At 42.3% G+C, this 27590-nt stretch overlaps 1 protein-coding gene across 1 annotated transcript in view; it reads right to left on the bottom strand.

Moving 5' to 3' along the window:
- Positions 1 to 27590, bottom strand: part of macf1a (microtubule actin crosslinking factor 1a) — a 202341-nt gene that overhangs the window by 2069 nt on the left and 172682 nt on the right. Inside the window, exons 67-104 of the mRNA XM_058619935.1 lie at positions 26425 to 26591; positions 25609 to 25768; positions 24207 to 24533; positions 23743 to 23827; positions 22600 to 22826; positions 21562 to 21768; positions 21256 to 21483; positions 20959 to 21177; positions 20407 to 20610; positions 17835 to 18060; positions 16211 to 16437; positions 15999 to 16121; positions 15454 to 15555; positions 15262 to 15363; positions 14980 to 15153; positions 14690 to 14845; positions 14194 to 14391; positions 13463 to 13591; positions 12937 to 13119; positions 12262 to 12417; positions 11958 to 12164; positions 11278 to 11397; positions 11012 to 11181; positions 10768 to 10927; positions 10149 to 10343; positions 9785 to 10057; positions 9498 to 9686; positions 9287 to 9398; positions 9034 to 9188; positions 8347 to 8509; positions 8069 to 8223; positions 7807 to 7881; positions 6118 to 6135; positions 5271 to 5388; positions 4328 to 4390; positions 3809 to 3841; positions 1348 to 1565; positions 67 to 189 (exon numbers count right to left, since the gene is read on the bottom strand). Of these exons, the coding sequence (XP_058475918.1) occupies positions 67 to 189; positions 1348 to 1565; positions 3809 to 3841; positions 4328 to 4390; positions 5271 to 5388; positions 6118 to 6135; positions 7807 to 7881; positions 8069 to 8223; positions 8347 to 8509; positions 9034 to 9188; positions 9287 to 9398; positions 9498 to 9686; positions 9785 to 10057; positions 10149 to 10343; positions 10768 to 10927; positions 11012 to 11181; positions 11278 to 11397; positions 11958 to 12164; positions 12262 to 12417; positions 12937 to 13119; positions 13463 to 13591; positions 14194 to 14391; positions 14690 to 14845; positions 14980 to 15153; positions 15262 to 15363; positions 15454 to 15555; positions 15999 to 16121; positions 16211 to 16437; positions 17835 to 18060; positions 20407 to 20610; positions 20959 to 21177; positions 21256 to 21483; positions 21562 to 21768; positions 22600 to 22826; positions 23743 to 23827; positions 24207 to 24533; positions 25609 to 25768; positions 26425 to 26591 (6147 nt within the window). The remainder of the gene's footprint in view (positions 1 to 66; positions 190 to 1347; positions 1566 to 3808; positions 3842 to 4327; positions 4391 to 5270; positions 5389 to 6117; positions 6136 to 7806; positions 7882 to 8068; positions 8224 to 8346; positions 8510 to 9033; positions 9189 to 9286; positions 9399 to 9497; positions 9687 to 9784; positions 10058 to 10148; positions 10344 to 10767; positions 10928 to 11011; positions 11182 to 11277; positions 11398 to 11957; positions 12165 to 12261; positions 12418 to 12936; positions 13120 to 13462; positions 13592 to 14193; positions 14392 to 14689; positions 14846 to 14979; positions 15154 to 15261; positions 15364 to 15453; positions 15556 to 15998; positions 16122 to 16210; positions 16438 to 17834; positions 18061 to 20406; positions 20611 to 20958; positions 21178 to 21255; positions 21484 to 21561; positions 21769 to 22599; positions 22827 to 23742; positions 23828 to 24206; positions 24534 to 25608; positions 25769 to 26424; positions 26592 to 27590) is intronic.

Genomic DNA, 27590 nt, shown 5'->3' on the forward strand with positions numbered 1-27590 from the left:
GCGTTAGTGCATTAGCGCGGGGACAGGGGAGGTGGGTGGGGTTTATTTGTGGGGTGAGTGTGTTACCTCGTGCCCAGGAGTGATGTGGCTGTGACCGAGATCTGGGCAGCAGTGGCACTTGGTTGACGTTGGAGTTTTACTGTGTGCCAGCCAGGGTTTGGCATAGTCACGAGAGTGAGTATTGGAGGACTGAAGGAAGGGAAGGAAGGGAGGAAGGATAGGGTGGAGAGCATAGCAGCGTAGGAGACAAGCAGGTGAAGGGAAGGAGGAATTGATGGTTTGATAGCGAGGGAGTATGTTTTTTATCAGAGCGGATGATTATTATTATTTTTTTTAAATTACAGTGTATTGGAGAGTGCAGGAGGAACGATGTGAAGCAGGAACGACAGGAACGAGAGGAAAAAAGACGACAAGGTGAAAGAAAAAACAAAAGGAACAAAAAATAGAAATCACAGTTAAGGATGTGGTGATTTCTGACAACAAGTAAACAAGGTGGATGACAACAAGTAAACAAGATATAACGCACACACACACACACTAACGTCATGCTTTTTAAGACAATAACAAACTGTCAAATGAAACACATCAGATGAAGAACAACAGTAATGACTACATATGATCTGACTGACACCACAGGGTTTTCTCCTGACACTTTTAATCACACGACGACTTTGAACGTGAGGATCGATTTAAGCTGCTTCCTCTGAAACTAACTTTTCCTGCAGCTGCTCACGACGACGAGTAAACAAACACGAGACGAACTACTGTGAGTTTTATGTGTTTGAAAGGTTGCAGGTGCTGAGAGTCGGACATTTTTGTGTGCGTGTGAGAACGTTAATGTCCACAAAAGTCACAAAAGAACTTTTTCCACTTCTTCTTCAAGCTCCCAAATCTAAACTAAAGGTTAATGTCCGAGTGAACTCAGGACCTAAATATCATATCATATAAACTGTTAATTTGATAAGTTTCAGTAAATCTTTCTTATAATCTTTAATAATTACTTACAAATAATATAATAACAAAAAAAAATTGTTTTTGGACATCATTTTCTCACTGATGAACATTTTTCAACATTTTATGGACCAAATACCTACTGGATTAATCGAAAAATAATCAACGCATTATTCCATTATGAAAAAAGTCTGAGTTTCAGCCCTAAAACTGCTAGAAAACGTGGAATATGGATGCAGAGATTCATTATTACTGAATCTGTTCTATATTACCAGTGAACCTGAGATGCACAGAAACATTATTACATAATGAGAGAAACAGAACATAAATAACTGCATTTAACACATTTTATTCATATTATCATTATTCCAGAAATCAGCTGAACTCAGCTCTTACCCTGGACGATGCGGAGGCTGTTGGTGTGGCAGGGGCAGAGGGAGCGGAGGGGAGGGAGGCGCCGCTGTGGGAGGCTGAGGAGGATGATCGGGTGGGGGAGGCGTTTCTGGAACCAGGTTTAGAGCGTCGTCCCCGGGAGCGGAATGCAGCCAGGCCTGTCGTGGCTCCTTCGGGAAGGATGAACTTCTCCCTCAGCTCCAGGTTTGTACGACCACGAGCTGAAGACAGAAACGGAGACATTTAAGAGGGTTTGTCTGACGTCTCCTGACAGTTTTCCTCCAGCAGGGGGCGGCAGAGGTAGCGAGCAGCGTGAGGGAGTCAGGGCTTCCTTGGCTGCAAACATCAGAGCACGTGCATGTTTTTTGTGCGAAGAGCAAATGTTTGGGGGGGAGTGGAGTTCTGAAATAAGTGCATCACAGTCGAGTTGTTTGTAAGTGAGTGAGTGAGTTTCTGTGCAAAAGTAGAGATAAATTAGTGAATCTGATACGCAACGAAAGTCAGAGAATTGGCATCTTGTTTTTTTGTGTACGACATGTCAATAAGTTGGAGCTAACCATTTTCAGTTTTTATGCTAAGCTAAGCTAATCAGTTGCTGCCTGTACTTTCATATTTAGATTTCTGATGTGAGAACAATATTAATCTTTTATCTAATAGCAAGGCAGCTGACTTTATAAACAACGTTTCTCCACTATTGTTCAAGAAAAAAAGTAATGTTGTTGACTTTCATTGCGTATTTGCTTTAAAGAATATCTGACAGTAGCCTCTCTTCTCTTGTTTTTTTTTTTAAAACATGCGTTCCCATTTGAGGTCCTTTTTTTTTCTGTGAAGGAGCATACACAGTTCAGCGTAGCATATACACAGTATGTGTATAAAAACACTGTCATGCCTGGTTTATGTTTATGTTTATGTTTATCAGGAGAAGGAGTTTCTCCCGTGTCTTTAAAAGACACTCAGCAGCATTCTCGCACAGAAAGTAGTGCAGCAGCGCTAGCAGACAACAAAAAGGCGGGAAAAGCGAGATAGGTAGATAGACAGATAGGTAGATAGATAGACAGATAGGTAGATAGATAGACAGATAGATAGAGGATGGAAGTAAAACAAGATGGAAAACTGATTTAAAAAAAGAAGAAAAAGAGTGCTGCAGCTAGCTGTAGCAGCAGTGCAATTCCTAGCCACCGTCCTTAGCAACTAAACAGCAAGGCCAGTCAATTAAATGGGTGCACCCTGCAATTACGTCCCCTATCAACGCCTGCCAGCCAGTCAGCCAGGTGCACCCTGTAATTGTGTATCCCACCAAGCAGTCATCACATTTAAAGGAGCTGCGTTGGAAGCCAGCTTTATTAGAAACCCAGGCTGGCCACGCCCAGGTCTTACACACACTCACTGACTCTTTACAGTTACACAGAACAGCATTTACTGTGTTTCTGAGAGAGGTCAATGTAGGAAAAAATTTAAAGTGATAGTTCAGGTATTTTTTGTATGAGGCACTATCTTCGCCAATGGCGGTCACTTTCACTGAAAACACGGCTGAAAATAAGACTTTAGCTACTTAAAGAAGGCTTACGTACTAAAATCTACACCTACTCAAGTACACAATATCTTAAGGATACGTTTGTTCCTTTATATTGCCACTGAAGAGCCTTTCCTGACTGGAAACTGAACTGTCTATGTTGATTTGTTTCAGATTTGTTTCTCTCCTGCACCAAAACCCATAGAGAAAATCACTCATTTTACATGACAGCACAGAGGAGCCGTTTATCCACTGCTGTCTCCATCAGTATATTCAAACGTGTTTCTTAGGATTTACTTAACTGACACAAACCCAACAAATGAGGCAGCAGTGGACCAGCAAAGCCTGTGTCCCTGTGAGCTAAAAACACTGATTTTCTCTATGGAATTTGGTGTCAGAATGTAGGAGGTTTACAAACACCAGAAAAGGCTCTTTAACAGCAGAAAACATATTTTTATGATACTGTAAACTTAAGCAGACATTGTTAAGTGGCTAAAATTAGTGTTTCCATGCCATGTTTTCAGTGTCCCAGTAGTTCCTGGTGCAAACAGTGAAATCAATGCTTTGCCTCATACAACCACACCAGAACTATCACTTAAATTAAAAAAAACTCTTGCAATGTCAGATAATCTAGAAAATAGTACGTTGAATTAAAATTACATAGAAAGACCAGGGTTTGGCCAAATCCTGCTTTTGTTGTGAGTGAGGAAAGCATGATGCAAACATGGCACACAGACAAAAGTGATGTCAGTGCCTATGCACACAAACCTGACCACAGTTATAAACTGTACACAGACACACACACACACACACACATATATATATATATATATAGACACATGGAAGACAGCTGTGATTAAAGATGGGGAGTGACAGCTGGATGAAGATGGACGAATGAAGAGCGAAAGAGGTGGAAAAATGGAGTGAGACACAGAGACGAAGTGTAGATACCTCGGCAGCAGAAATAGCCAGGAGTGACTGTCACTGAGAGACACAAGAGACAATGTGAAATAACTGCATGCTCATGGTGGGATGAAGAAAATCACACACACACACACACACACACACAGACACACACACAGACACACACACACACACACACATACACACACACACACATACACTCAGGTGAGATGAGTATCACTGAGTCCTGTTTAAAAATTATGAACATGTCAGTATTTCAGTGCTTGCGCGAGTTCGAGGGAGGTCAGGAGGAGAGGGGAGGAGCAGATAGTGAGGACACATAACATTTGTCAGGTGATCATCGTCAGCGAGGCACAGCAACACGGCCAAACCAACAAAACAAAACAAAAGATACAGAGAGGAGAAAAAAAGAGAGCAAAGAGAAGAATCTCGAAGAGAGAGCGAGAGAAAGTCCAGGAGCAACATTAAAAAAGTGACCAAAACACAGCAGATGATGAAAACTCGAGCGGTTAGAAGAGAGTGAAAGAGATAGATGAGAAGTCCAACCTATACGAGATGAGATGGAGCTACTGGAGTCGGAGCGGAGAATCTTAAGTCCTGGATATTGCACTGGGGAAAGAGAAAAAGGAAGAGAAGGGGGGGAGGAAGAGGGGAGAGAACCGAGGATCATGCACCATGCAATACTACTGTTATATTTAAGAGAAAATTTGAAAAAATAAAAACAGGACAGGACGGAGACTGAGGAGAGAAGAGGCCGTGAATATACAGAGATAACACGTGATGAGTTCCTCCAGGATCGACAGAGGATGCGACAGATTTAGGGGAAGAGACGTGGAGAGAGAGAGAGAGAGAGGGGGAAACACCGACTGACTGTAGACGTCACTGGAAACAAACACTGGAGGGAAAAAGTGAGACAGTTTCCTGCTTCACCTGCTGACAAACTGCAGGTGTTTTTGTGTTTTTATTCCTGGTGTCACTGTGTGTAAACGCATAAAGAACGATTTTGCTTTCCTAAAAAGAAGTGCGATGTTTGTTTGATTTTGAGTATAATTTTAAGAGCAGAATACAGAGGAAAAATGTTTTCAGGTTTGCTTTTGGCCTAACTGAATGAATGATTTCACAATTAAACTGATAAGCCATGTTTTTCATTTTTTAGTGTGTTTTTAAGGTTGAGATCACTCTACACAGAAAAGGTAAAAGGTAGTTTTTTGAATGTTAAACATATGAATCTTATCTTAAAAACTGTTTTGTCACATTTTATGAATGCCACCTAACGAGCCCCTAAGATCTTTATTTTTTTTAAAGAATTACATATTTATAATTATTTCTATTCTTCTAAATTGCAGTGATAAAATAAATGTAAATGTAGAGTATGTAACAAAAAAAGTGTGACAGAGGAGAAGAAAGAGGATGTGATTATGTGTGTGTGTGTGTGTGTGTGTGGTTGAGAACATGTTAATAACTAAATGTGTGTGAAAACATCACTCACCTCGGCACGGATCATTTTTGACCAGGAATTCATCCAGAGCCATCCAGCCGCCTCCGACTCGCACCATCACCGTGCTGCGCAGAATCCTCACCAGACGAAGCTGCTGCGAGTCGCCGAACTGAGGAGGTGAAAGGAGGAGAGGAAGGAGAAGGAGGAGGAGAGAAAAACGAACCAGAGAAAGACGAGGAGAAAGTCTGTGAGTAAAACGACAGTTGTTTCTCCAGAATCACACCAAACAGGACGGATAATCTCCTCTACTTCATGCATTAAAAAAATTAACATGCACTGCCAGAAGTTTAAGAGTCAATCTGCTGATTGTCAGCCCAGGTCACCCAGCCGCCAAAAATATGATCATCTAAAGTCAGAGAAAAAAACTTCTTTTTCAAGATTTTAAATTGAAAAATGATGACATTTCAACCCACGCAGCAAAGCAGAAGTCCAAAGCAACACCAGCACAGAAGGAATTTTCTGAGTCTCTCTCCAAGCAGCTTGATTTGCTCTCCAGCCTCAGTCCAAAGCGCGCTATATATCACCCAACCACTAATTACCACTTCAGCCATGTCGCTGTCGCCTGCCTCACATTGTGCAATTTGTCACTTTCAACACCAAACAAATCACAGTAAGAACACGAGTCAGGACGGTGAAACCTGCTCACACGTCACAAAGACACAACGGGAGTGTGCTCCTCCTCCTCCTCCTCCTCCTCCTGAGATTTAAACATGATTATGATAGAATTACTGTGTGTTTTTATGTGTGAGAGGAGAGAGGACAGCACTCCATTGGTGGGTGAAGTGTGGAGCAGATTTCACAACGTCCATGTCATGAGCAGCGTCACTTGTCACTTTACCTGGTTCCCGAGGAAGAACTACAATAAATCCAGCAGACGCGGAGCAGAGGAACACGAGGAGAAAGAAAGACAGAGAAGAAAGAGTGAAACATCATGTACAACTGAAGTTTTCTGATGTACTAACAGCTGAGTGTGTATGTGTGTGTTTTTGAATATTAGTGGCGTAAGCAGAACAGATGCAGTGGATGATAAGAGTGTGCTGCTGTTGTAAGTGAGATGGGAGGTGTGAATTTAGAAAAGTGAAGTTAAAACACACACAGAAGACAGAAGACAGAGAGGTGCTGTACATTCAGCCTGACCAGTGTCCAGTGTCCTGCACTTTGACACCGGAGCTCATTACCCAGTGGATAATGACAGAGTGGACACACACACACACACACGCGCACGCGCACACACACACACACACAGGTAGTGATGGTCAATCCAGGAGAAGCTGCTGAAAACTGTGAGGGTTAATGGCACAGATACACACTGACTGCTGGGCATAAACATCTAGTTTATATATTTTTATATCATGGTATTTCACATTTAAAAGCTCAAATATGTAACACAAGAGGGTTTATGGGCAGAAATTTAAAATACTACCCATAAGTAAGTTTGTATAAGTGTAGAATTTTGATTTCCATAGCCATAAACGAGGGCCTGATATTTCATGACAATCAATCTAATGCAGCTTTAAAAGAGTTAGAGAGGAATGTTTAAAACTGTCATTCTTTTGCGTCCATAGCAAAGAAAACATTTTTTCAACGTTTGATTTCTTTATGTTTGCAGTGAGCAGCTATGGGGAAATAAGAAGGAAAACAAACAATTGAAAACAAGTGATTTTACAGATTTATTAAAGAGACACTAAGTCCCATTCAATGTAGGCCTGCTTTTTTGCCTGATATCTCTTGTATTTCTTATCACAACAATGTCAAAGTCAGAGCTGCTCACACTGGTGGCCTCAGTAAGTCACCTGCCAAGATTGAAGCCTGTCGAACAAACTTTTAGACAGTTATGGGTTCAACAGACCGACGTTCTTTTCACTTAAAGATAAATGTTAATTTAATTTACACCGTTTGACTGTTGTATTTACTGGTATTTACTTTTTCTGGTGTTAAAGGTCAATAAAAAATTAAAATAAAAGAGAATTTGAGCTGTAGCTCTTTGATACCCAGCAGTCTGTTGTGAATCTACGCAGTCACACGTACGCATGAATGTTAATGTTGTGGTGAGGACAAAGGCGGGTTAGCTGACAGTCCTGGAGTTCTGTGAGGCGTTCATTCACATGTTAAAATCCTGTTTCATGATACTGGGACTTGTTATGATTCAGACGATTCACAGGATGACACCATGATGGGACATGAAGACATTATAAAGTGCTGGGTTAAAGTTCCGGAGTGTGTGAGCTGTTCACTGCTGCGTGATGAACACATGAACAAACACAGTGTGGTCAAACAGTTTGTGCACACTGAACAAATAAAGTCAAGTTACAGATTCACAAGTGTTAATAAATCTAGCAGAAATTAAAAATTGCTAATATATTTGCCAACAGAAAAAACTACATTTGTAAACAGTTTTGACCCCAGGTCTTTTAACAATCATACATCAAACAATTATAATAATAAATGTTTATATTCTTTTTTTTACCCTATAAATATGTTTATTTTCTATGTCGATTCTAAAACTGATGAAGTGAATTAAACTTACCCGGTACTTGTTCTCTCCTATCTGCTCCACCTGGAACCTCTTGGCACATTTGCACTGAGCCACCTGTCGCGTCACCTGCACAACAAACAAACAACAACCTTTAGATTCACATTCTATAACCGTGATGTCAGTGCATTCTTCAGCTAACTCTGGCTGTGTCATGTCTGGTCAATATTGTCTCGGGCTTGGCGTGTTCGAGCCTTTCTTAAGAGGACAGACTCAGTCAATCGGACATGTGTTGATTTTATAACTATGCATTTACCTCATCCTCTATCTTGTCGGCATCAGTGGTTGGTCTGTACGCGTCCTTGTTGGGGTGGAGCGCAGCGACAAATTCGTAGTAGTCGATGTAACCGTCTCCATCTCTGTCAAAGATGTCTGCCACCGCCGTCATCTCCAGCTTACTGGTGGGAAACTCTGCAACAAAGAGGAAAACAAAAGACTCCGATATGTAATCTTGACTATATTTATAAGTAAATAAATAAATAAATAAATAAATAAATATTCCTCTGTTTTTATAAACTCTGACTCATTACTTACTTGAGGCCAAGATGCCGTCGATAAACTCCTGCCGTGTAATCTTCCCGTCTTGGTCCTTGTCGATGCGTCTGAAGAAATCCATGACGCGGGACTTCTTGTGGTTCATCCAGCGCATGTACTTCTTCCTCCACACGTCAAAGTCAAAGTTGGCAAACTCTCTGAGCTGAAAGAAGAACACGTGTGTAATGTTTCAAGTCAGAGTGATAACATGGAAAGGTGAACACAGCTTTGATTGGCCAGGAAAGTAGCTTAAAGCTACAGTGCGTAATTATTTGTTGCTGTTGTCGTCGTTGATGTTGTTATTCAGCCTCTGTTTGGTCAGAAATTAAGTTACATTATTTGTTTGCCGTTTCCTTCATCTGAAAACGGGCTCTGTCAAGCAAAACTATCAGGCCTGACTGAGGGAGCGTTTATACGTATACAGCAGTAGCGCAGGGGCGGGTGGAGACAAGAAGCTTCTGAAAGACCAGGTTTTTTGAGCAGTAGAATTCACTTCTGAAACCTCAAACGCTAACCTGTTTAGAGCCGTCTCACTTTATGAACACCTGTGTTGTTCCGGCAATGTTAACACCATGTCACGTAGAGCATGTCATTTGTTTATCTTTGAAAGTTATGCACCACAGCTTTAAATACAAGGTTTTATAAAGTTATTTTACTCAATTTATGGTATAAATATTAAGATAATACCTCCTCGAGTCTGTCCAGAGCGTCGTTGAGTTTGCGTTGGCGGTCGAGAGCGAGCAGCCACACTTGCTGCCAGCGCGCACACAGCTGGTTGAGACGTGGGTTTCCTCCTGAGAGCTGCATGGCTGCCTGCTGATGCTGCTGCTGCTGCTGCTTTCCTGTGGAAGTCACAAGAGATTTAAGTGTAAGTGAGAGTGAGCCAAAAGTGGGAGATCATAATATTTGTGCGTGACAAGGCAAACACAGGTGGACGTACGAGCTCCTCTCCTCTCTGACAGGCTGCTGGAAGACTCTGCTGGTTTCCTCTTGTACGTCTTTGTCACTTTGTCCACGTCGGGCTGTTTCCTCGTCATCTCCTCCATAAACATCTGAGAACAACAAACACAGACCGCGATAAATACAACTGTTAATGAATAACACACACAAAATACTTCATTGTGGGATATAAGGGTGAAGTATAAACCCACCTGGTGTTCAGTGATGAGTTTTTTAAGTTGAGGGATGTCCTGAGGAAGCGCTTCTGCGTCGCTCTGGACCAAAGTGGTCTCAGCGAACTGTAACCATGACAACAGCTCCTCCAGCAGGTTGGCGTTGTTGAGCACCTCGGTCAGAGCTGTTTCTAGCCGCTGCTCGTGCTGCTTCGCCCACGTCAGCACCTGCAGAGTGAAGGTGCTGATTAACAGGAGGTCTTTATATGCATTAACCCGTGAAACACTGTTTCACCAAAGCCTTTCTAACTCCGCCCCTCTCTTACTTCTTCAAATCGGGCTCTGATGATGGTGATCCAGTGTTTGATGGTGGTGATGGAGTCCGGGTGACACAGCGTCAGGATTCCCTCTCCCATGCCCGCAGCTTTGTTGACATCCGTCCTCTTCTCCTCCACCGTGCCCATGAAGTCGCGGTGCGTGTGCAGCAGCGCCTGCAGAGTCTCCGCCTCCTCGGGGAGGACGCCGCGGAAACGAAGCGTCTGCTCCGCCTCTGAGAGCCACTCGAGGATCACCTGCACCGACGTGCGAAACTCCTCTGCCTGATGGAGAGAGAAGGTAACGTAAGAAAAGAAGAACAAAAAAGACAAAGGACAGAGTTGTGCGTATTATCTGTGCAGCTTCTTCTCTGACCTGTTTGAGAGCGTGCTGCAGGCGCGTCTGCTTGGTGACGGACAGAGCACACACGGTTTCCCAGCGGTTGGTGAGCTCCTGGAGCTGAACTTTGACCCAGGCGGTGTCATCGCGGCCAGTCTCCAACAGCTCCCGGGCCGAGCGCTTCAGAGCCTGAATGCTGCTGGTTCTCTTTCCGAGCTCTTTTTGGAAAGCCTGTGGGTTTAGATGTCAGAAATTGAACAGTGTTATGAGGGCAGTTACTCATTTTAAGGAACAATAGGTAGATTTGAACGCCTCACAGCTAAATCTGTAATATGACTCAAGGCTTTGACCAACCACAGGGCAGTTCAGTGAGAGGAAGCGCTCCTATTGGCTGTTCTTCTGCATCTACACTAAATTCGGGTCCTTTTTACGGAGCTGCAGTACCAACAAAAACATCCAGAGTAGACTCTACTTTTCTTTGCAGTATAGGATGTTTTTGTTGAGATTTGGACATTAAACACAATTTTATATGTGTTAAGCTCTGTGAGAACTGTGATCCCAAAACATGAGTGTTTTTGATTTCAACCTGTGGCTGAAACCTAACAATCAACAGTTTTTTCCAGAAACTCTACTCAAGTCTGTCCCGTTTACACACCTTATGTGAGTCCATGAGGTTGGACACCAGATCCAGGTCTCCATGGACGGGCTGATCTTCAGCGAGCTGAGGTTCTACACGGTACAACCAATCGACGAGAGCCTGAAGAGCCTCTGCAAACTGTCCTGATAACAGCAGAGCCTCCTCCAGCTTGTGTTGTCTGGACAGAGAAGAGAGAACAGAGATTTTACTCACCTTGTTCATATAAAAATTCTGTGTGTTATAATGAGAGTTATATTCTGACCTCTCCACGCTCTTGCCACAGACGGTGTCCCACTTGTCCCGGACTTCTCCGACAAGGTGATCCAGTTTCTGAGTGTCAGCAGGAAGCTGAGCCTTGTCCCTCATGGCTTTCCCAGACCTGACGGTGGTGTCGTACATCGGCTGCTTTGAACCCAGGGCTTTCTGAAACTCCTGCGTGTGTGCAGACAAACAGGGATGAGGATGCAGACTCTGTAGATAAAGAAATCATAAAAAATAAAAATAAAAAGGAAAATCTGGATACAGTACCTTGTGTTTGGTCAGCTGTATTTTGATCTTGTCCGGCTCGTTGGAAATCTCCAGCTCTGAGTCCAGTCTTTTCTCTGCTTCTTCCAGCCAGTCTGTCAGCTTCCTCCAGGCCTCGTGGAACTAAAGAAAGAGTTAAAAACATTTGATATTCTCATACATTCATAATCAAATTCAGTTATTTACTGATAAATGACATGAAAGTAATCCAAACTTGCTTTATCAGCAAGTGAGTATTAACATATGAAGTATTAGAAAACTAAATACGATTACAGACAACTAAGGATCAATCACAATTAAGCTGATTACACTTTGAAAAGCAATGAATGCAGGATATGAATATATATGGAATAAGGTTTCAGTAGAATGTGCAGTAGGTCTGAATGAAATGGGAAAAATGCAACTTCTTCAAAAAATCTTAACTGATTATTTAATGCAGATGAGAATTTAGTAAGAATGACATGTTAAATGAAGATTTTTGTGCTTTGCTAATTGTTGTTTCACTTTAAAAAGTGATTTAAAAACAATGAATTGTTCAGATGTTCAAACAGAAGTGTGATCTTTAATGTAACGCACAACAGTGATGAGGATAAACGGGACAGATGGAAGTCTGTAACATATATTAAATTTAAGTAATTTAGTGAAGACGACCGTCGTTGTCAGTGTAATTTTTTGTTAAATACCTGTTTGGCTCGTTTCCGAGCTTCATCCAGGTGTCGGCCGCGGTCCAGTGACCTCTGGACCAGTTTGTCCCAGCGAGCCTGGACGCTGAGCAGCAGGTTTTTGATGAGAACCACGTCCTGCTTCAGGCTGGCAAAACGAAGCTGAGAGCCGGCTTTTTCCAGAGCCAGGACTTGCTCCCTGTGGGTGTTCACCTCATTCACAAACACCTGGACACACACACACACACACAAGTCTGGTTATAGGAATCTTCAAGTGTGTGTAACAGTGTTTTCTCACGACAGGAGTGTTTTTTTAATAAATCACCTTGTGCTCATCGATCTGGAAGAGCACAGTGTCCAGGATGAGGCTGGGCGGCTGCGCCATGTTCAGGGTCTGCTCAGCCTGAGTCAGCCAGTTGATGGTGTCTTGCAGGGACGTCTGGAAGCCTGTTGCCAAGGAAACAGCCTCGTCCAGTTTTGCCTGTCAAACACAGATGAAATGAAAGCGGTCAGTGTCTCAGTTGTAAAACAGAAACTGATCAGATTTTGCCCGACCCCCACAGATGACGGAGACAGATGAGTGCTCTGAACTTGAATCAAAAATAAATGTATTTTATTGGCTGTTTTTCTGCATCTACCCTGGTTTTAGGTTATTTTATGGAGCTGCAGCACCAACAAAAACATCCTATGCTGCAAAGAAACCTAAAAACATAGAGTCTAAATGAGACATGTGTCAAGATCATAGACTGTCCATAAAATAGGTGTCACATGTTAAGAGAGTTTGCCTCGTCCCACACAGATAATGGAGACAGTTTTGACAACGTGCTGCCTCTGACCTGCAGTTCAAAAGACATCGAGACCTTGAATCTAAATTAATTTAAATCATTAATAATTAAAAGTTAACAAAACCTACTCTACATCATCTGACAAAGATCAGATACAGGACATGAGCAGAATATAGGAGATTAAGCGAGAGAAGAAAAGGAGCGGGGAGTCTCACCCTGCGGTCGTCCATCTTGCCGTTGAGGCTGGCCCACTTGTTCTGCAGCATGGCCAGGTTCTGCTGGGTCTGGGTGGTACCGAGTCCTGCCTCCTCTCCTCCTCGAGCCAGGAGCATGGACTCTCCCTGGTCCAGCAGGCGATGGTACTGGTCTGCTCGCTGAGTCAGCTGAGCCTGAAGCTCCTGGAGACGCAGCAGAGGAGACGGACGTTACTCAGCGAGACTCGGTGTAAACGCCGAGGGTTTCACTTTACAACAATGGATGTTATTAAACTTTCATAGCCACCGTATGCCGCAAGTGTCTCTGTGTATAAACACACGTGTAAGCTTATACTCTGAGAACCTTTGCAAGGGAAATTTATTTGCTCTTAAATATCAGTTTATGAGGAACAGTTTCTTTTTACAGGAGGCAACAAAATATAAAAGTCAAGGTGAACATGTTAAATGTTTCAACATGTTTCTCAGCGTCAGTGTGAATCGTACGTGTCGTTTGTGTGTAAACTGGTGTAACATGACTCGCTGTTACCATGTGCTGCTGGAGCTGCTCTCGGGCTGTTTCTGGGAGACCGCCTGTTGGTTTGGCGGCTGACAGTTGGCTCTCCGTCCTCCTCAGCCACTGGAGGAACTCCTCTAACTCACCATGGAAACCTTCAGCCTGCGGAGGAACAACGGGTGACATGAGTTCAGTCATTTAGAATTTAATGAAGAGCTTTAATCACATTAATTACTGCTGGTGCTGTTCATACTGCTTTCAATCCTATGTAAAAAATGACACATTTCGTAAAGAGAAGAAAAAGAGAGAAAAGTAATTCCTGGTATTAATCTGTGCATTATATCTATAATGACCCTCTACCACTGCAATGTTACATGTTCTTTTCCATAGTTAAAAAACTGTATATTATGGTTATTATATTCTATTTCTAAATCTCGACCTCTTTTGCTGCTGTGACTGAAGTCAATTTCCTGGTGTGGGATCAATAAAGTCTAATCAAATCAAATCTAATCTCTACATGCTGTACCAGTGATATACGTTACAGACGGTGTAAAAACAGCAACATGGTCTAGAAAATAAGTCAAAACAGGTTTTTAAAACTATTTCCATGTCCACGGTGCATTTATCGAAGACGCACCATGATATCAAAAGGGGTCTCGCTGAAGATCAAGTGTTATAGTAGTAATAATTATTATTATAGTAAAACTCTGCATTAGAATAAAGACAGGAAACTTGATTGTTTTGATTGAGTTTGATGGGAGTACCTGGTGCAGAGCGGCCTCCAGCAGCTTCTGCCGCTCCTGCGTCTTGAGCAGGAGGTTTTCCCAGCTCTGGTTGAGCTGATCCAGCTGATCCCTCAGGTGACTGGCTTCATCGCCAGGCGACGACTCCAGCAGCTCGGCTGCTGCGTTGTTCACCGTCTCCACTGTGGTGTGATGGGACAGCACGTCGTTACGCAAAACCTACAACAGAGAGTGAAGAGGAAGGAAGCTGTGAATGACACTAATCTGACGCAGAAGTGAGTAGCACAGAGCTGAACAGAAGATATTTGAGTTTAAATCAACAAAGCTCGTTTTATTTAGTGCGTCTGTTCAAGGAGAAGAAAAGAACGTCAGGGCCAAAAAAAAGTTCAGTTTAAGAGTCAAAATCTATAAGAAGAAACTACATTTTCAAATGTACAATGTGCTCTGGAGCTATGAGTCACACGAAGAAGGAAAAAAGGTTAGAAGTCTCAGATTCTTTCTCTGGATTTAGACATACGTGGTGTTTGGCCAGCTCGATCTCAATGGCCTTGGGGTCGGAGTTGACCGGCCGCTGAGTGTCCAGTGTGGTGTGTGTGTGGCTCAGCCAGGCCTGTATCTCAGACAGGGCATGTTGGAACTGACCCAGAGCCAGCAGAGCAGCCTCCAGCTTGTGCTGTGGTGGGAAAGAAAAGACACAGACGTGTGGGCTTAAATATAGGAATTGAAATACTTTCACTGAAATGAAAAGCAGCTGTCAAATACGCTCGACTCTACAGAGTTTCTTTGAGCCAGATGTGGATTCCTTACCTGTCTCTGAGTGATTTTATCTCCCAGGTTCTCCCACAGGTGGCGCAGCTCAGTCAGTGGCTCCTGGATCATGTCCCTGTCTGTTTGGTCTGAGACTTTCTTCAACATCAGCTCCCCCTGGTGGCACAGCTTCTCCATGTCAATCTGCTGCTGGTAAACCTCCACCTTGTACTGCTGCTCCGGGCAAATGAAAAGATGAGAGAAGCAGAAGTGAGTTGGAGAAGAAGAACAGATAAAATAAGTAGGATATGGAACAAAATAAAGAGAAACTCGTGTCTGAACCTTGAGCTCTTCAATCTGCTGTTTCACAGTCCCCAGATCAGTTCCCACGGGCGGCATGTCACACAGCTTGATCACCGCGTTGTCCAGGTAATCAAACATAGACTGGAGGTGATACAGAGTGACACAGATAAGCTAATGTAAAGAGAAAACCTGTAATGTTTATATCCTCTTCTCCATTTCTGATAAACGAACCTGCAGTGCATCCTGGTACTGCACGGAGGCCGTCATGGCCTCCTCCAGTCTCTCCATCCTCTCTCTCCATGTCCGATTCAGACCTTCCCACGCAGCATTCATCTGAGAGAAGAAACAAGGACAAACACATTTAGATAAGAGGCAGTTTTATCCTTTTTTTCACAGATAAATCATGTAATTTTCTGTTTATTTTAGATCTAGTTTTATGGATATGTTCAACATGGACATAAAGCTGCTATGTCCTATGTTTATTTACTTTATTTGATTGGTTTCCTTTTTCTTTGACTTTATTTTTTGTTTTAGATTGTTGGTATCTATTTGGAAGCAAATGCGGCAATCTATGTCAATTAAAGTGAGAATTATATGAATTGTATGGGGAAAATTTTAAAATCTGATTTAGCCAGATATGTAAAAATCTGGTTTAATTTGCATTTTAAAACCACTTCCAACGACTTTTACAACCAACTTGGATACCGGACAGGCAAAAATAATTAAAAAATAAACAAACAAATTCAATTTATTTTCTGGCAGTTTGAATCTTTCACCTCATCGATGGTTTTCTTGACTTCTGGTTTCTCTGTTTCTCCACAGGCGAAGATAAGGTCAGCCCCGAGGGTCCTGACAAACTCCAGCTCCTCCCTCAGGCCGTCCGTCTCTGCCTTGATGGCCTAGAGAAAGAATAGAAAGAGCTGTCATTCAGACGTTTTTATTCCTCCCCCCAAGCCTGAGTGTTAATTCACAGACTCAGTCTCGGTACCTCAGCAGCTTCGATCTGCTGCTTGATGAGCGAAGGGTCCACACCGGGATCCTCCAGCTCTCTCACGATGTCCTGCGAGTCTCGGAGCGTGCTCAGGAGCGCCGCCACGTCGGCCCAGAATTTCCCAGCCAGGTCGAGGACGTCGTTCAGTTTGCCCTCCCTCTCCTCGGCTCGCTGCCGGATCTCATCCCACAGAGATCGCAGGCGCAGGAGGCGGGTACGAACGGCTGGAGGACAGAAGAGAAGAGAAGAGAAGGGGTGAGTTTTAAACAGACTGGTAGAGAAAAGTCAGTGGAAAATTCAGCATTGTCATCGAATCACAATGTTTTCTTTGTTTCAGTTTGCCATCTAGTGTCCAGTCGTGGTTAGTGAACATCTTTATCCATCTACTCCCACTTTCCCTGTACACACAGAGTCCATTCATGTCCATGTGGACGCCTGGACAGTGTCAAAGTCTTTGCAGAGCACTTTGACAAAAAGAAAAACATGTTTTGTTTCATCATGTGGCGGCGTTGGAGTCAAATCTGAAGAACAGCAGTGCTGACTGTGCCAGCGAAACACTGACTTTATTCCAGTCTGTCAATTGTTCAGTCAGTGACTGAGTTGGACAACAGCCCATGATAGCTGTCACGTTTAATATTTACCAACCAGATTACAGAAGCGTGTTGTGGTTCTCTCTCGTTTCTGACTGAAATAAATGAACTAAAACAGACACATGCTGGATGTCTGCTAATATTAATCATACAAATCACATATCACGATTAAGCAGTTTAATTTTTTTGACCCTACGTGAAATGTGATCGATAATAGCATTAAAGCTGCAGTAGGCACGAATGAATATATATATAAAAAAGTTGATTATTAACTTTTATTTATCAAGTTTTGTCATGCTCTCTTTACTGAACTCTCATCAGATGAGCAAAAACAGAAGAACTTCAGAATCTGTGATAATCTCCACCTACACTTATAGTTTAGACTTTCCTTTCCTTTCCAGATTTTATTAAATTAGAGTCCAGAGGAGGTGGAGAAGTGTTGTTTTCTCTCTCAGACACACCTTTTTTTTATGTCTGATCGATCATGTCCAGACGCTCTTCAATGAAAGAAACTGAATTATATTCTTAAAGCTGCGTTGTTTTTTTTCAACTTTTAGTTTCTGTGTCACTCTGGGAAATTATTAATGATACATCAAGACTGACAAAAACAAGGAGGAAGCGCAACAGCAACAGAGCGCTGGTGATGTAAAACGGTGTGACTGAAAACATCCAGAAAAGTGGATTTTCCTCTCTTATTGCACCAGATCAGCTTGGCATAATATCAGCAGGGTTTTGGTAATTCCTCAGAATTCCTCAGGGGGGCGTCAGACGCTCATCAGTGAAAGACATGTGTGGACTTTTGTGAATATATCCTCTCAACACTAACACTATGCTTTCACTTGTGATTGAGAGAATAAAAGCCTCTTTCATTCCCACAGTGTGTCATTTAACCCTTAGTGCTCACGCAGCACAGATCTGTGCCACAGGTGCACCCTTAGTAAAGTGCTGTGGGTGGGGGAAAAAAAGGATATACGACACTCTATATTGTACATATATTCTTGTACAATAAGAATATTGTGCTGTACAATTACCCTGAGCAGCGGGATCGTCGTGAGCGGCTCGTCCGATCAGCTCCTCTCCGCGGGCGCACAGGGCAGAAAAGCTGGGCAGCAGTTTGTCCAGCTCCAGCCCCTGAGCTCTGTGCTCCGCCAGCTGCTCCCTGATCTTGTCCACCTCCGCTGCCACGGGGGGAGGCTGCCTCAGACGCTGCACTGCCCCCTCCAGCGTCTCCAACAGCGGATCCATCTTGTCATGAAACTGAGGACGGAAGAGGGAAAAAGTTATAAGGAGGAGGAGGCGGAGGAGAGAGCATCTGGGATTTTTGATAACTGTGTGACATTTTGAAAGTGGGATAGTAGTGATATGTTATGTGGGTGGTCAGCCATCTGTGGCAGACTGCATTAACTCCAGAGACGTTTACAAATTAAAAGACTCCAGAATGAATAAAAGTACAGATAAAAGAAAATTCTAATTAAAGCCAAATAGTTCTGTGGTTCAATATCTCACTGCTTCACTCTCATAATGTCATCCAGGTTGTGTAACTCTGACAAAACTTCACATAATCTACCACACAAGAGGGAGCTACAATGACATTTCAGTCCACTTTTCAGGACTCGGGGGGACATTTTTGGACAAGAAAACACAATATCTCACAGTGTAATTCTCAACTGGGTTAAAAATGCTTCATTACACCACAAAGTCCAGGGAGCCAAAAAAGGGGGGAAGATTGTTTCTCACACAAAATGGATGACTAGTTTCAAGGATCTAAATCTGAGACTAAAACAATCACGACAGAAAAAAAGGGACGTCCCAGGTTTAGACGAGGTTTAGTTCTTGCACAACAAGGAGTCAGATATTCTAGTTCAGTTCAGTCCAACAGCTCCTCAGGTTTGGCAAACACATGATTTGGATCAATGGTAAGATCAATGAAGCCACAAGCAAGACTGAATTTATTAGAGTTAAGTGGTTATTGAGTGAGAGTTATGAAAAGCAGAAATTCCCCCTGGAACGCACAGATGAGATGATTATAGGGAACTCAAAGCTGCAGTGCGTAACTTCCCTTTTTTTTTTTTGTCTTTGTAAACACAAATGCTGTGTTTTTCATCTGAAAACAGGCTGTGACAAGGAGAACTATCAGACCTGACTGAGGGAGCGTTTGTGTGTATACAGCAGCAGTGCAGGGGCGGGTGGAGACATGATGCCTAGTGCTTGCTCATTGTGTAAACTTCTGGGTTTCTCTGCCTGAAATTAATTGAATTTGTTTATTGTCCTTTTTTTTACTTGTATATATACAGTATACTCCTGTGTATATTTATTTCTGTGTGCAGTGCGGGGAAATGTCACAAGATCTAAGCTTAATCAATATTGTGTGCACCACCGTTTTCAAAAGAGGAATGTAATATTAAATATTAAACTTTATTATTATTATAATTGCTTCAGTGCTGATCCACGTTTCATCATTTGACCAAAATCATGTGATGTGGCCGCAGCCTGTGAGCCAGTTTGACCTCTTTGTCAGTCCGTGATCTTACCTCTACCAGCTGGGTGATTGCAGTTAGCAGTGACCATGGAGAAAATGGTGGTTGGGTGGGTGCAACACACACAGCACATCCACAATGAACGAGGAAGTGGGATGGAGGAGAGAACGAGATGCAAGGGATGATGGGGACGTTGAACATGAACAAGAGGGACATTGAGGTTACGTTACAGGATGAGGGAGGAGAGACAAGGATGGGGGGAGTGAGGGAAGAGGACAACGTGGAGGTGCGGGTGGACGAAGAGAAGGAGCAGCACGTGGATGGAAAAACAATAAGAATGAGTTAAATCAGAGACATGCAGTACAGTAAAATAATAATGTTACTCCAGCAACAAAAACAAATAAAAAACTAAGATAAATGTACAGAAATAAATGTGATATGATCTCACACAACCTTATGGTCCTTTTGTTATACTACTTTTTTTTCCATTCTGAGGTTCTGGCGTCAAATGAATTGCTTTCACTGCCAAACAATTTTCCTGTTTGGTATGGAAATCTTTTTCAGTGGCAGTGTTGTATTATAAGCAGCCAATGGAAGCCTAATCGGAAAATAGTTAAAATTAATTAATTTAGTTTTTTATAATCAGGACTGATGTTGGTAATGGACATTTTTGTACTTAAGGTGCTGAAAGGATGTGTTTTTAAGAAACTATGTTTGACAATCTTAACAAGACACTTTCTCATAAGATATTACACTTTTGAAGAGTAAAATATACAAAACTAACTTTGCTTTAATTGAAGGTGTGAAAAAGTATAAAATCCTCATGATCATTTAGTGTGAAACAACCAACAGAGACGAAACCATAAGCACATAAAACTCATGCTGTTAAATTATCACACTGGGTGTCAGTGTTTTATTTGGGGAAGCAGACGCGACAAAAACAGGTTGTAAATGTAAACAGACCTGGGCCAAAACATTAATGACCAATTTTCCACTGAGACGCAAATGGTAAGAATTTAATTTCAAACATGTGTCAAAGCCTCAAATTAGTGTAAGAAAACAGTTAGACCCAGGTCTGCAGTTACGATAGTGAGTTTAGAAAACGGTTAAATTGTTGTCGCCATACCTGTGCCGACTGCGACACCGCCTCATCCAGCACCGAAGCTCGACCCTTCACCTCCTCTTTGATGGCGAGGTAGCGCTTCTCTGCGTTGGTGTAGCGCTGCGTCACCGTCGCCCCCTCCTGGAGGCTGAGCTCGGCCAGCTGTGGTCCGATCTTCAGCAGCTTGTCGATGTGAGGCTTGTGCTCTGCGATGGATTCCCTGAGAAGCTGCAGAGGACGTGAGGGAACGGGAACATGGAAATCAAGTAGTTGTTTTTGATACGTGACAGCACAGGATTCTGAGTGCTTCAACTTCAAAACACATGCTCTAGCTGGGTTTTCTGTTTCTGTCGCTGTAGAAACATGACAGCACAAGATGGCGGCCTCGGTAAAGCAAGGCCCTTGAATAAAGTACAAATAAAAGCCTTAATATCAGACTACAAATACGGGAGTAAATTCAGTCACATGATTTTTGCTGAACCTGTTTCTACTGCACTCACTCACAAACCCCTTCATTCAAAAAGACAAAACTTTGTGTGGTTCCATTGTGGATTTTTTTTGGATGTCCTCTCTTACCCTCATCTGGTCTTGTTGCAGCCTGAGAGCGTCTGTGTCGATGGCCGGTGGCGGCAGCTGAGCGATGAGGGTTTCAGTCTCGCCCAAAAACGGCTCTAGTTCCTCGTAGGTTTCCCAAAACCGAGCTACCAGAACCTGGGCCTGCTCCAGGGCCGAGAAGCGCTCACTGTGGCTCTGGCTCACCGCGTCGTAGCGGTCACTCAGAGAATCGGTCTTTACCTGCAGAAGTTGGTCAATAAAATCAATCCCGCTGTGTTCAAACTTAAAATCTCTGCATTCACTCGTCATGTGACTCACCATCAGCGCGTCCTTCTGGGCTTCACTGCAGGTCTCCAGGATTTCGTCTCTCGTGCTGAGGAGCTGGTCCACGGTGTCTTTGTGTCGGATGATGTCGATGTTGAAGGCTCTCTGAACCTGGAGCTGAGCCACCGTCACATCAGGCTCCAGACTTAAAGGCCCCAGAGACGACAACTTTCGCTCCGTCTCTCCGACCCAGGCGAGCTCTGCGTCCACCGCCTCTTCATACTGAAGGAGAAGATGAGTTAGTAAACATCAAACAAGCAAATCTGATGCTAATGTTTACACAGAAAGCGGCTGTATTACCTGTTGTGACCTCTGGATGGCGGCTTGGACCAGCTGCACACGCTGCGTGATGGTTTCGTCCGCGTGGCGATAGCGTTGTTGGGAGTCGGCGACCAGGCGGTCCAGGCCTTCGCGGGCTCGCCACGGAACCAGGTCCAGCAGAGCGCTTCCCACCTCGTTGACCGTGTCCAACACCAGGCGCTTCTCTGCGGATACTTTTTTCAGCTCCTGCATTAAAAAAAAAATTAAAAAATGAAGTACTTGAATTAAAATGCAAAAGCTGTAAAATAAGATTTAATACACTTAATCCTTCATTTACTTTATTAAAACTCATCCAGAGCAGGAATCTTTCTGTGGTAACTGTAATGTTCTTTACCAGCGTGACACAATGAAAACACATTAAATGATAAATGAAAATGTCATTGTAGAGAAGAAAAAAAGAAAGAGCAGCAAATGAAATGACAATAATCCTTTCAACAGCTTTTAGAAACTGTTATTGGGTTCAGAGAGAATCAATGTTTCTATGGTAACTCGACTGTAGGTGACTTAATAGTGGAGCGGCTGAAAATGCTCTCACAGACGAGAGTTATCAACAGAATAGCTGTTCACAGTTTCTTTCCTCCACGAGAGGAGAAATAATCTGTTAAGATGAATCGAGTTGTTACAAAGTCTGAGTAAAAGTCATGTGAAGTGAAACTAAAAGAATGCAGAAGGAGACGAGCTGCACAGACGACGCGTGTGTGAGAAATGTGGTGTGTGAAGAACAGATGCCGTGGGTAGATGTCGACTTTTTCACTCTTGTTCCAAAAACACTCACTGTCAAACAAGTGAAATGTAATAATATACAGCACATGGAAATCACCTTCATAAACTGTGGATTAACGACATCATTGATGCTTTTAACTAAAACATTTTAATACAGAATAGTAGAAAAGGAGAAGAAAATGTACATACACCCACGAAAAGTTGAACTCTTTCTGTTAACTAGACATTTCTGTCTATTTTTACTCAGTGTACTTAAAGGACTACAGATGAAAAATAGCTCATTAATAATCCTACCTTCTGTCGTTCCTGATAGGCCGGTGCAGCGTCGGGCTCCACGTTGTTGAGCTCCGCCTCCACGCTGTCCAGCCACTGGCTGAGGTCGTCGTGTGCGCTGGCGAAGCGCGTGGCGAGCTGCAGCGCCTGCTCCAGCGTGCGGAGCGCCTTGCTGCTGCTGGCCGTCATCTCGGCGTAGCGAGACTTGATGCCGTCCAGCTTCTCCTGGATGAGGAGAACCTCCTCGCCTGCGGACGGACACACGGGTCACACGTGTGTGAGGAGACGGAGAAAATATCCTTCTGAATATCTTGAAACACAAATATTAACATCTCCCAGTAGCCTTATTTCAACAGACCACAAAAAGTGTCCACACATGTAAACACGAGGGTAAAAACCTGCTGCCTGTCAGCATGGCTAATATCAGGATATGTGAAGAGACCAGATGTTGTAGTTTGGTTCACCGCTGGTTTGAAAATGTGCGGTTTGGACGTGAAACTACAACAACAAACACAGCTTGACTGTCCCAATTTGTTTTCTCTTTTTTTACTGAACCTGCTATTATTGTGGATTTAGGAGTTCTATGAACATTTAAAACAATAAAAACTAATCAATCACCAGCTGTAAATCAACAAACCCTTTGTTTTTGTGCATGTAGAGAAATGATTAATGTTTTGTGATGCAGGTGTCACCTTTAACATGTATCTTTCTTGTCTAAATTAAAAAATGAGTGCTAAATTTAAAGAATATTCCCAAAGGTTGTGGGGTCACAGCGACCTTGACCTTTTGGTCACCTAAATCTTGAAAGATTTTGCTCAAGATGTTTTCAAGAGGCACAGTGGAGGTATAAAAAATAGAGATGCACAATACAGGACTTTTATACTGTATATGTTTTTCCTTTGACGTGAAATTAACATATGCAGCAGATGTAGATATACATTTTCTACATTGTGCAAAATGAATAAACATAACAAAAATATAGTAAAAGAGGGAACAAACATAAAATTCAGTCTCCTGTTTTAGTCATTAATCATATCGAGGGGATTCTGGTGTGTTTGCCGACATCTGATAAACCATTTTAAAGTATGTTGACATACACTAGATCTTCTCTGTGTTTTTGCATTGGATTCCCGTCTAAATAACAAGCAGCATTTTTGATTTTACCGGTCGTCTGTTTGAGTAGAGCTTGTCCGTTCTTGATGGCCTGGTCCACCGTCTTCTTCCTGCTCACGATCTCTTCATTTAGAGCCTGAGGAGAAGAAGAATTAATGCAGAAGATTCAGATTCACACACGTGTGACATTTTAAATGATAAAAGTGCACTATTGTGCTCCAAATCTGCTCTTTATACCCCAAACAAACACGCTGCATGGAGCAGGTAATTACTATTTTTGACACAATCTGGCTGTGTGTACATTTCTCACAAGAATGTGTTTATACTTTACATGAACTTAGAGTTTAAATAAGAAGGAAACACTCTCCAAATGAGGTTTGTCAAACACAATTTGACATCTATAACAACAGAAAAGGCTATAAATACTATTTATACACTCTCTTGTTATCTGTGTAGACAACAAAGTTGCTCAGAACCGTCACGTCTTGAGTCATCGTGTGTCGATGAAGTCGTACCAGGGTGTGTTTGTGTTGCTCTGCGAGCAGCTGAGGCTGGAAACTCTGGACAGAGACCTGCGAGAGTCTCTGACCCACTTCGGCCAGCCAGTTCAGCACCTCTACCTCGTCCTCTCCGAACAGCTGAGCGTTGGCGAGCGCCTGCTCCAGCAGAGCCGCCCGCCGTGAGCACCAGTCGGCGAGGTCGGAGTGGCCCGACCTCACGCCGCCCACGCGCTCGCTCAACCAATCGCGGTCGGCGGAGCAGCTGAGCGGCGTCAGCGATTGGCCGAGGGACTCGAGGTGGTCGACCTCGGCTTCTCGTGAGGAGACGTCCTCTTGGAAAGCCTGGGAAGTGTGTGTGTGTGTGTGTGTGTGTGTGTTATAGGAAGGTAAAAGGACACGAGAAACAACAAAAAAAGGAAAAAACAGATGGATGAAAACTCAAAATATGAGCATGCAAATGACAAATCATAGATTAAAAAATAAAAAAAGGAAATCATAAACATCAATGAAAGCAGTAGAAGAAACCATATTTCGAAGAAAACCACAAAAAACTGAAAATTAACTAGTAAATGAAAACAAAAAAAATGATAAAGGAGTAAAGGAAGTGTTTGGGAATGTAAATCATTTATTGATTCCTCCTCAGCATTGTATCTTATTGGGGTGATATTGATCATTAATTTAATAATTAACTTTCAACATATTTCTTATGAAGTGATCTGAGAGAGAATGACGCTGTGAATGCTTCAGTGGAATAACTGTCACTCCAGAAAAGGCAACATTTATTGATTTATTAATTATGAGTTTTAGTCTAGTCTTCAACTAGCTACTTTTTATTCCACCCAGTGTTGTGTTTTATTTTCATTTTTAGTTCATTTTAAATTTAAAACAGAGTTTTAACCTCTTGACTTCCACCCTGTGGGTTAGGGTTAAAACAGGGTTTTTAAAAAAGTTTTTATTATTATTATTTGTTAATATGTATTTTAAGTGTTGATTAGTGGAGCCTGGAGCGACGTCATGTTCTATTACATTTGTCAAGTTTGCGTTTGTGAGTTTGTCAATATCCATGTTTTACATTTGAAACACTGGATTCCAGAGTACTTTATTTGTAAAGTTGTCAAGTACTTATTCATTTATTTATGTTTTGGTCTTTTTTACATGTTTTCCTTGTTGGGAAAACATATGAAAAAGAACTTGCTGATAAGTTGGAATAATCATGCATTACCGTATATTCATTTATCCTTGAAAGAAAACACAGAGCTTTATGTTTAGGTTTTACTTTATCAAACACATTAAAAACTGCAGTAAAAAAAAATCAATTTTTCCTCGACATTTTTTTCTTTTTGAAAACATAACCCGAGGTTGAAAAGACAAAACACCCGCGTGTGGAGAGGTGAAAAAGAAACCTTTGCGCGCATACCTTGTGTTTCATGATCTGCTGTGTGATCTTGGCTGTCTGTGTGCCCATGGGCTCGGCAGAGCTCAGCCGTCTCTCAGTGGTGCTCAGCCACTCACCCAGAGGCTCCAGGGCTTCATGGAAGTGAAGAGCCAACACCTGCAGCTCCTCCAGCTGCCGCTGCCTGAGGGACAGAAAAGAAGACGAGAGGAGGGGGAAATAAAGCCAGAGATTAAAGGGGAGGAGGGAGACAGCGCTTTTATTGGTATTTGATTGCTTTCGCTGGGGTTTTATTGCATGAAATGAACCAGATTTCGTGTCAAACAGCTGCCGAGTCTTTCTGAAAATTGAATGTTCCGTGTGATTATCTATTGAAGAATTTAATAAACTAATAAAATGAATTGCATGTGTGTTTGAGACGGACGGACAGACAGGGAGATTTTGAAAATGGTTTATAAAGGTGTAAAATACATGGAAGGGCTGAATAATATATGGAGAAAACGTGATGACGTGATCTCAATTTGATTTGGAATATCACGAGTCACGCTTCTGGTCAATATTCTCCGTCTTCATATATTTAAAAATGTCATAACTAAATAAAAATAATCTAAGTTCTAATACAAAGTCGAGTACTTGAAACATAAGTTGCTTCCAATTTGATTGTATAAATTGGTGAAGAACATAACACAGAAAAGAAAACAGCTAATAAGTAAAACATTACAAAATAAAATCATCAGACTTTGCTTCAAACAATCTCTTACATTGAAATTGTTTTGTCATTCACTTCTAGCACAGTTTGCAATTAATAAGTATACAATATAATACAGATGTGAGTCTGACCTGGCGCTGGCCTTGTCCAGCAGCTCGGTCCACCTCTCAGCCAGACTCTGGAGCTGAGTCTGGATCTTGTCCCGGTCCTGAGAGTCGGCCGTGGCCGCGATTCGTTCTCCTTCAGCGCGGATCATCTCCACCGTCGGCCGCCGGTCGTCCAACAATCTCTGGAGGAGCTGGAGAAACAAACAAAGACAGTTAACTGAGACAGTCAAAGTCAAAAAGGAGTATTTTTCCATCACCGCAGAGGTTTTGTTGTTTATATTTTAACAGGAAAGCAAAGTGTAGCCTCACTAATGAAAACAACATTAAATCAACACCTCTTGAAAACAATCACGGACAAATAAAACCTTCATAAACTTAATATTTATTGCAGAGCTGCTGTATTAGACTGAATATGTTTAGCTAACTCCACCTAAGAAAAACACTGTCTGAATAAATATGCTATAAAAACCATTCGTTATATTCTATAATCTACTTTGACTCTTGTGACCAAACGAAATCACATTATTTTCTTTTGAAAAACAAGTTTTCTCTACAATGTTTTCTGCTCAAACGACTCAGGTGTACAGATACATGTTAAACCGTCTATTTAACTTAGGAGTTATTCTTAGTACATCTGATTAAATTCAGGTGTCACTTATTCAAAGGCATCATCCACATCCGAGTGTCGTCTTATTCAAAGAATTACCGACGTAAACAAACTTCCTTCCTGATTAGATCTGGACTTGAACACAGTTTACTCTCTTTTTCAGCCGCACGGCGACAACACGGATGTAAACACGTGTGATTGATGGCTGCTCGGGACCAGAGCGCTTTAATGTGGACAAACACAGGAAGTGCGTGTTGGATAAAGAGGGAAGTGTGTGTGTGTGTGTGTGTATATGAGTCTTTGAAAAACAACACAAATCCTCTGTGTGTGTGTGTGTATCTGTCTGTTTCTATGCCAGTCTGACTGGCAGACGGTCAACTGGGCAGTTTAGATGCCAAGCAGACAGATCATTACTGAGTGTGTGTGTGTGCATGCACACGTTTGTCATCACAGATGTGTTTTGTTTTGTGTTTAAAGGTCACAAAGGACATGTGAATATCACAACATATTCATCCATGCTGTCTGATAAATAGAAGACATTTTTGTTTGCAGAAGAAATAAATAAAGTGAAAACTTTAATTTA

Source organism: Solea solea, chromosome 20 (genome assembly GCF_958295425.1).
Source record: "Solea solea chromosome 20, fSolSol10.1, whole genome shotgun sequence".
Classification (NCBI taxonomy): Eukaryota; Metazoa; Chordata; class Actinopteri; order Pleuronectiformes; family Soleidae; genus Solea; species Solea solea.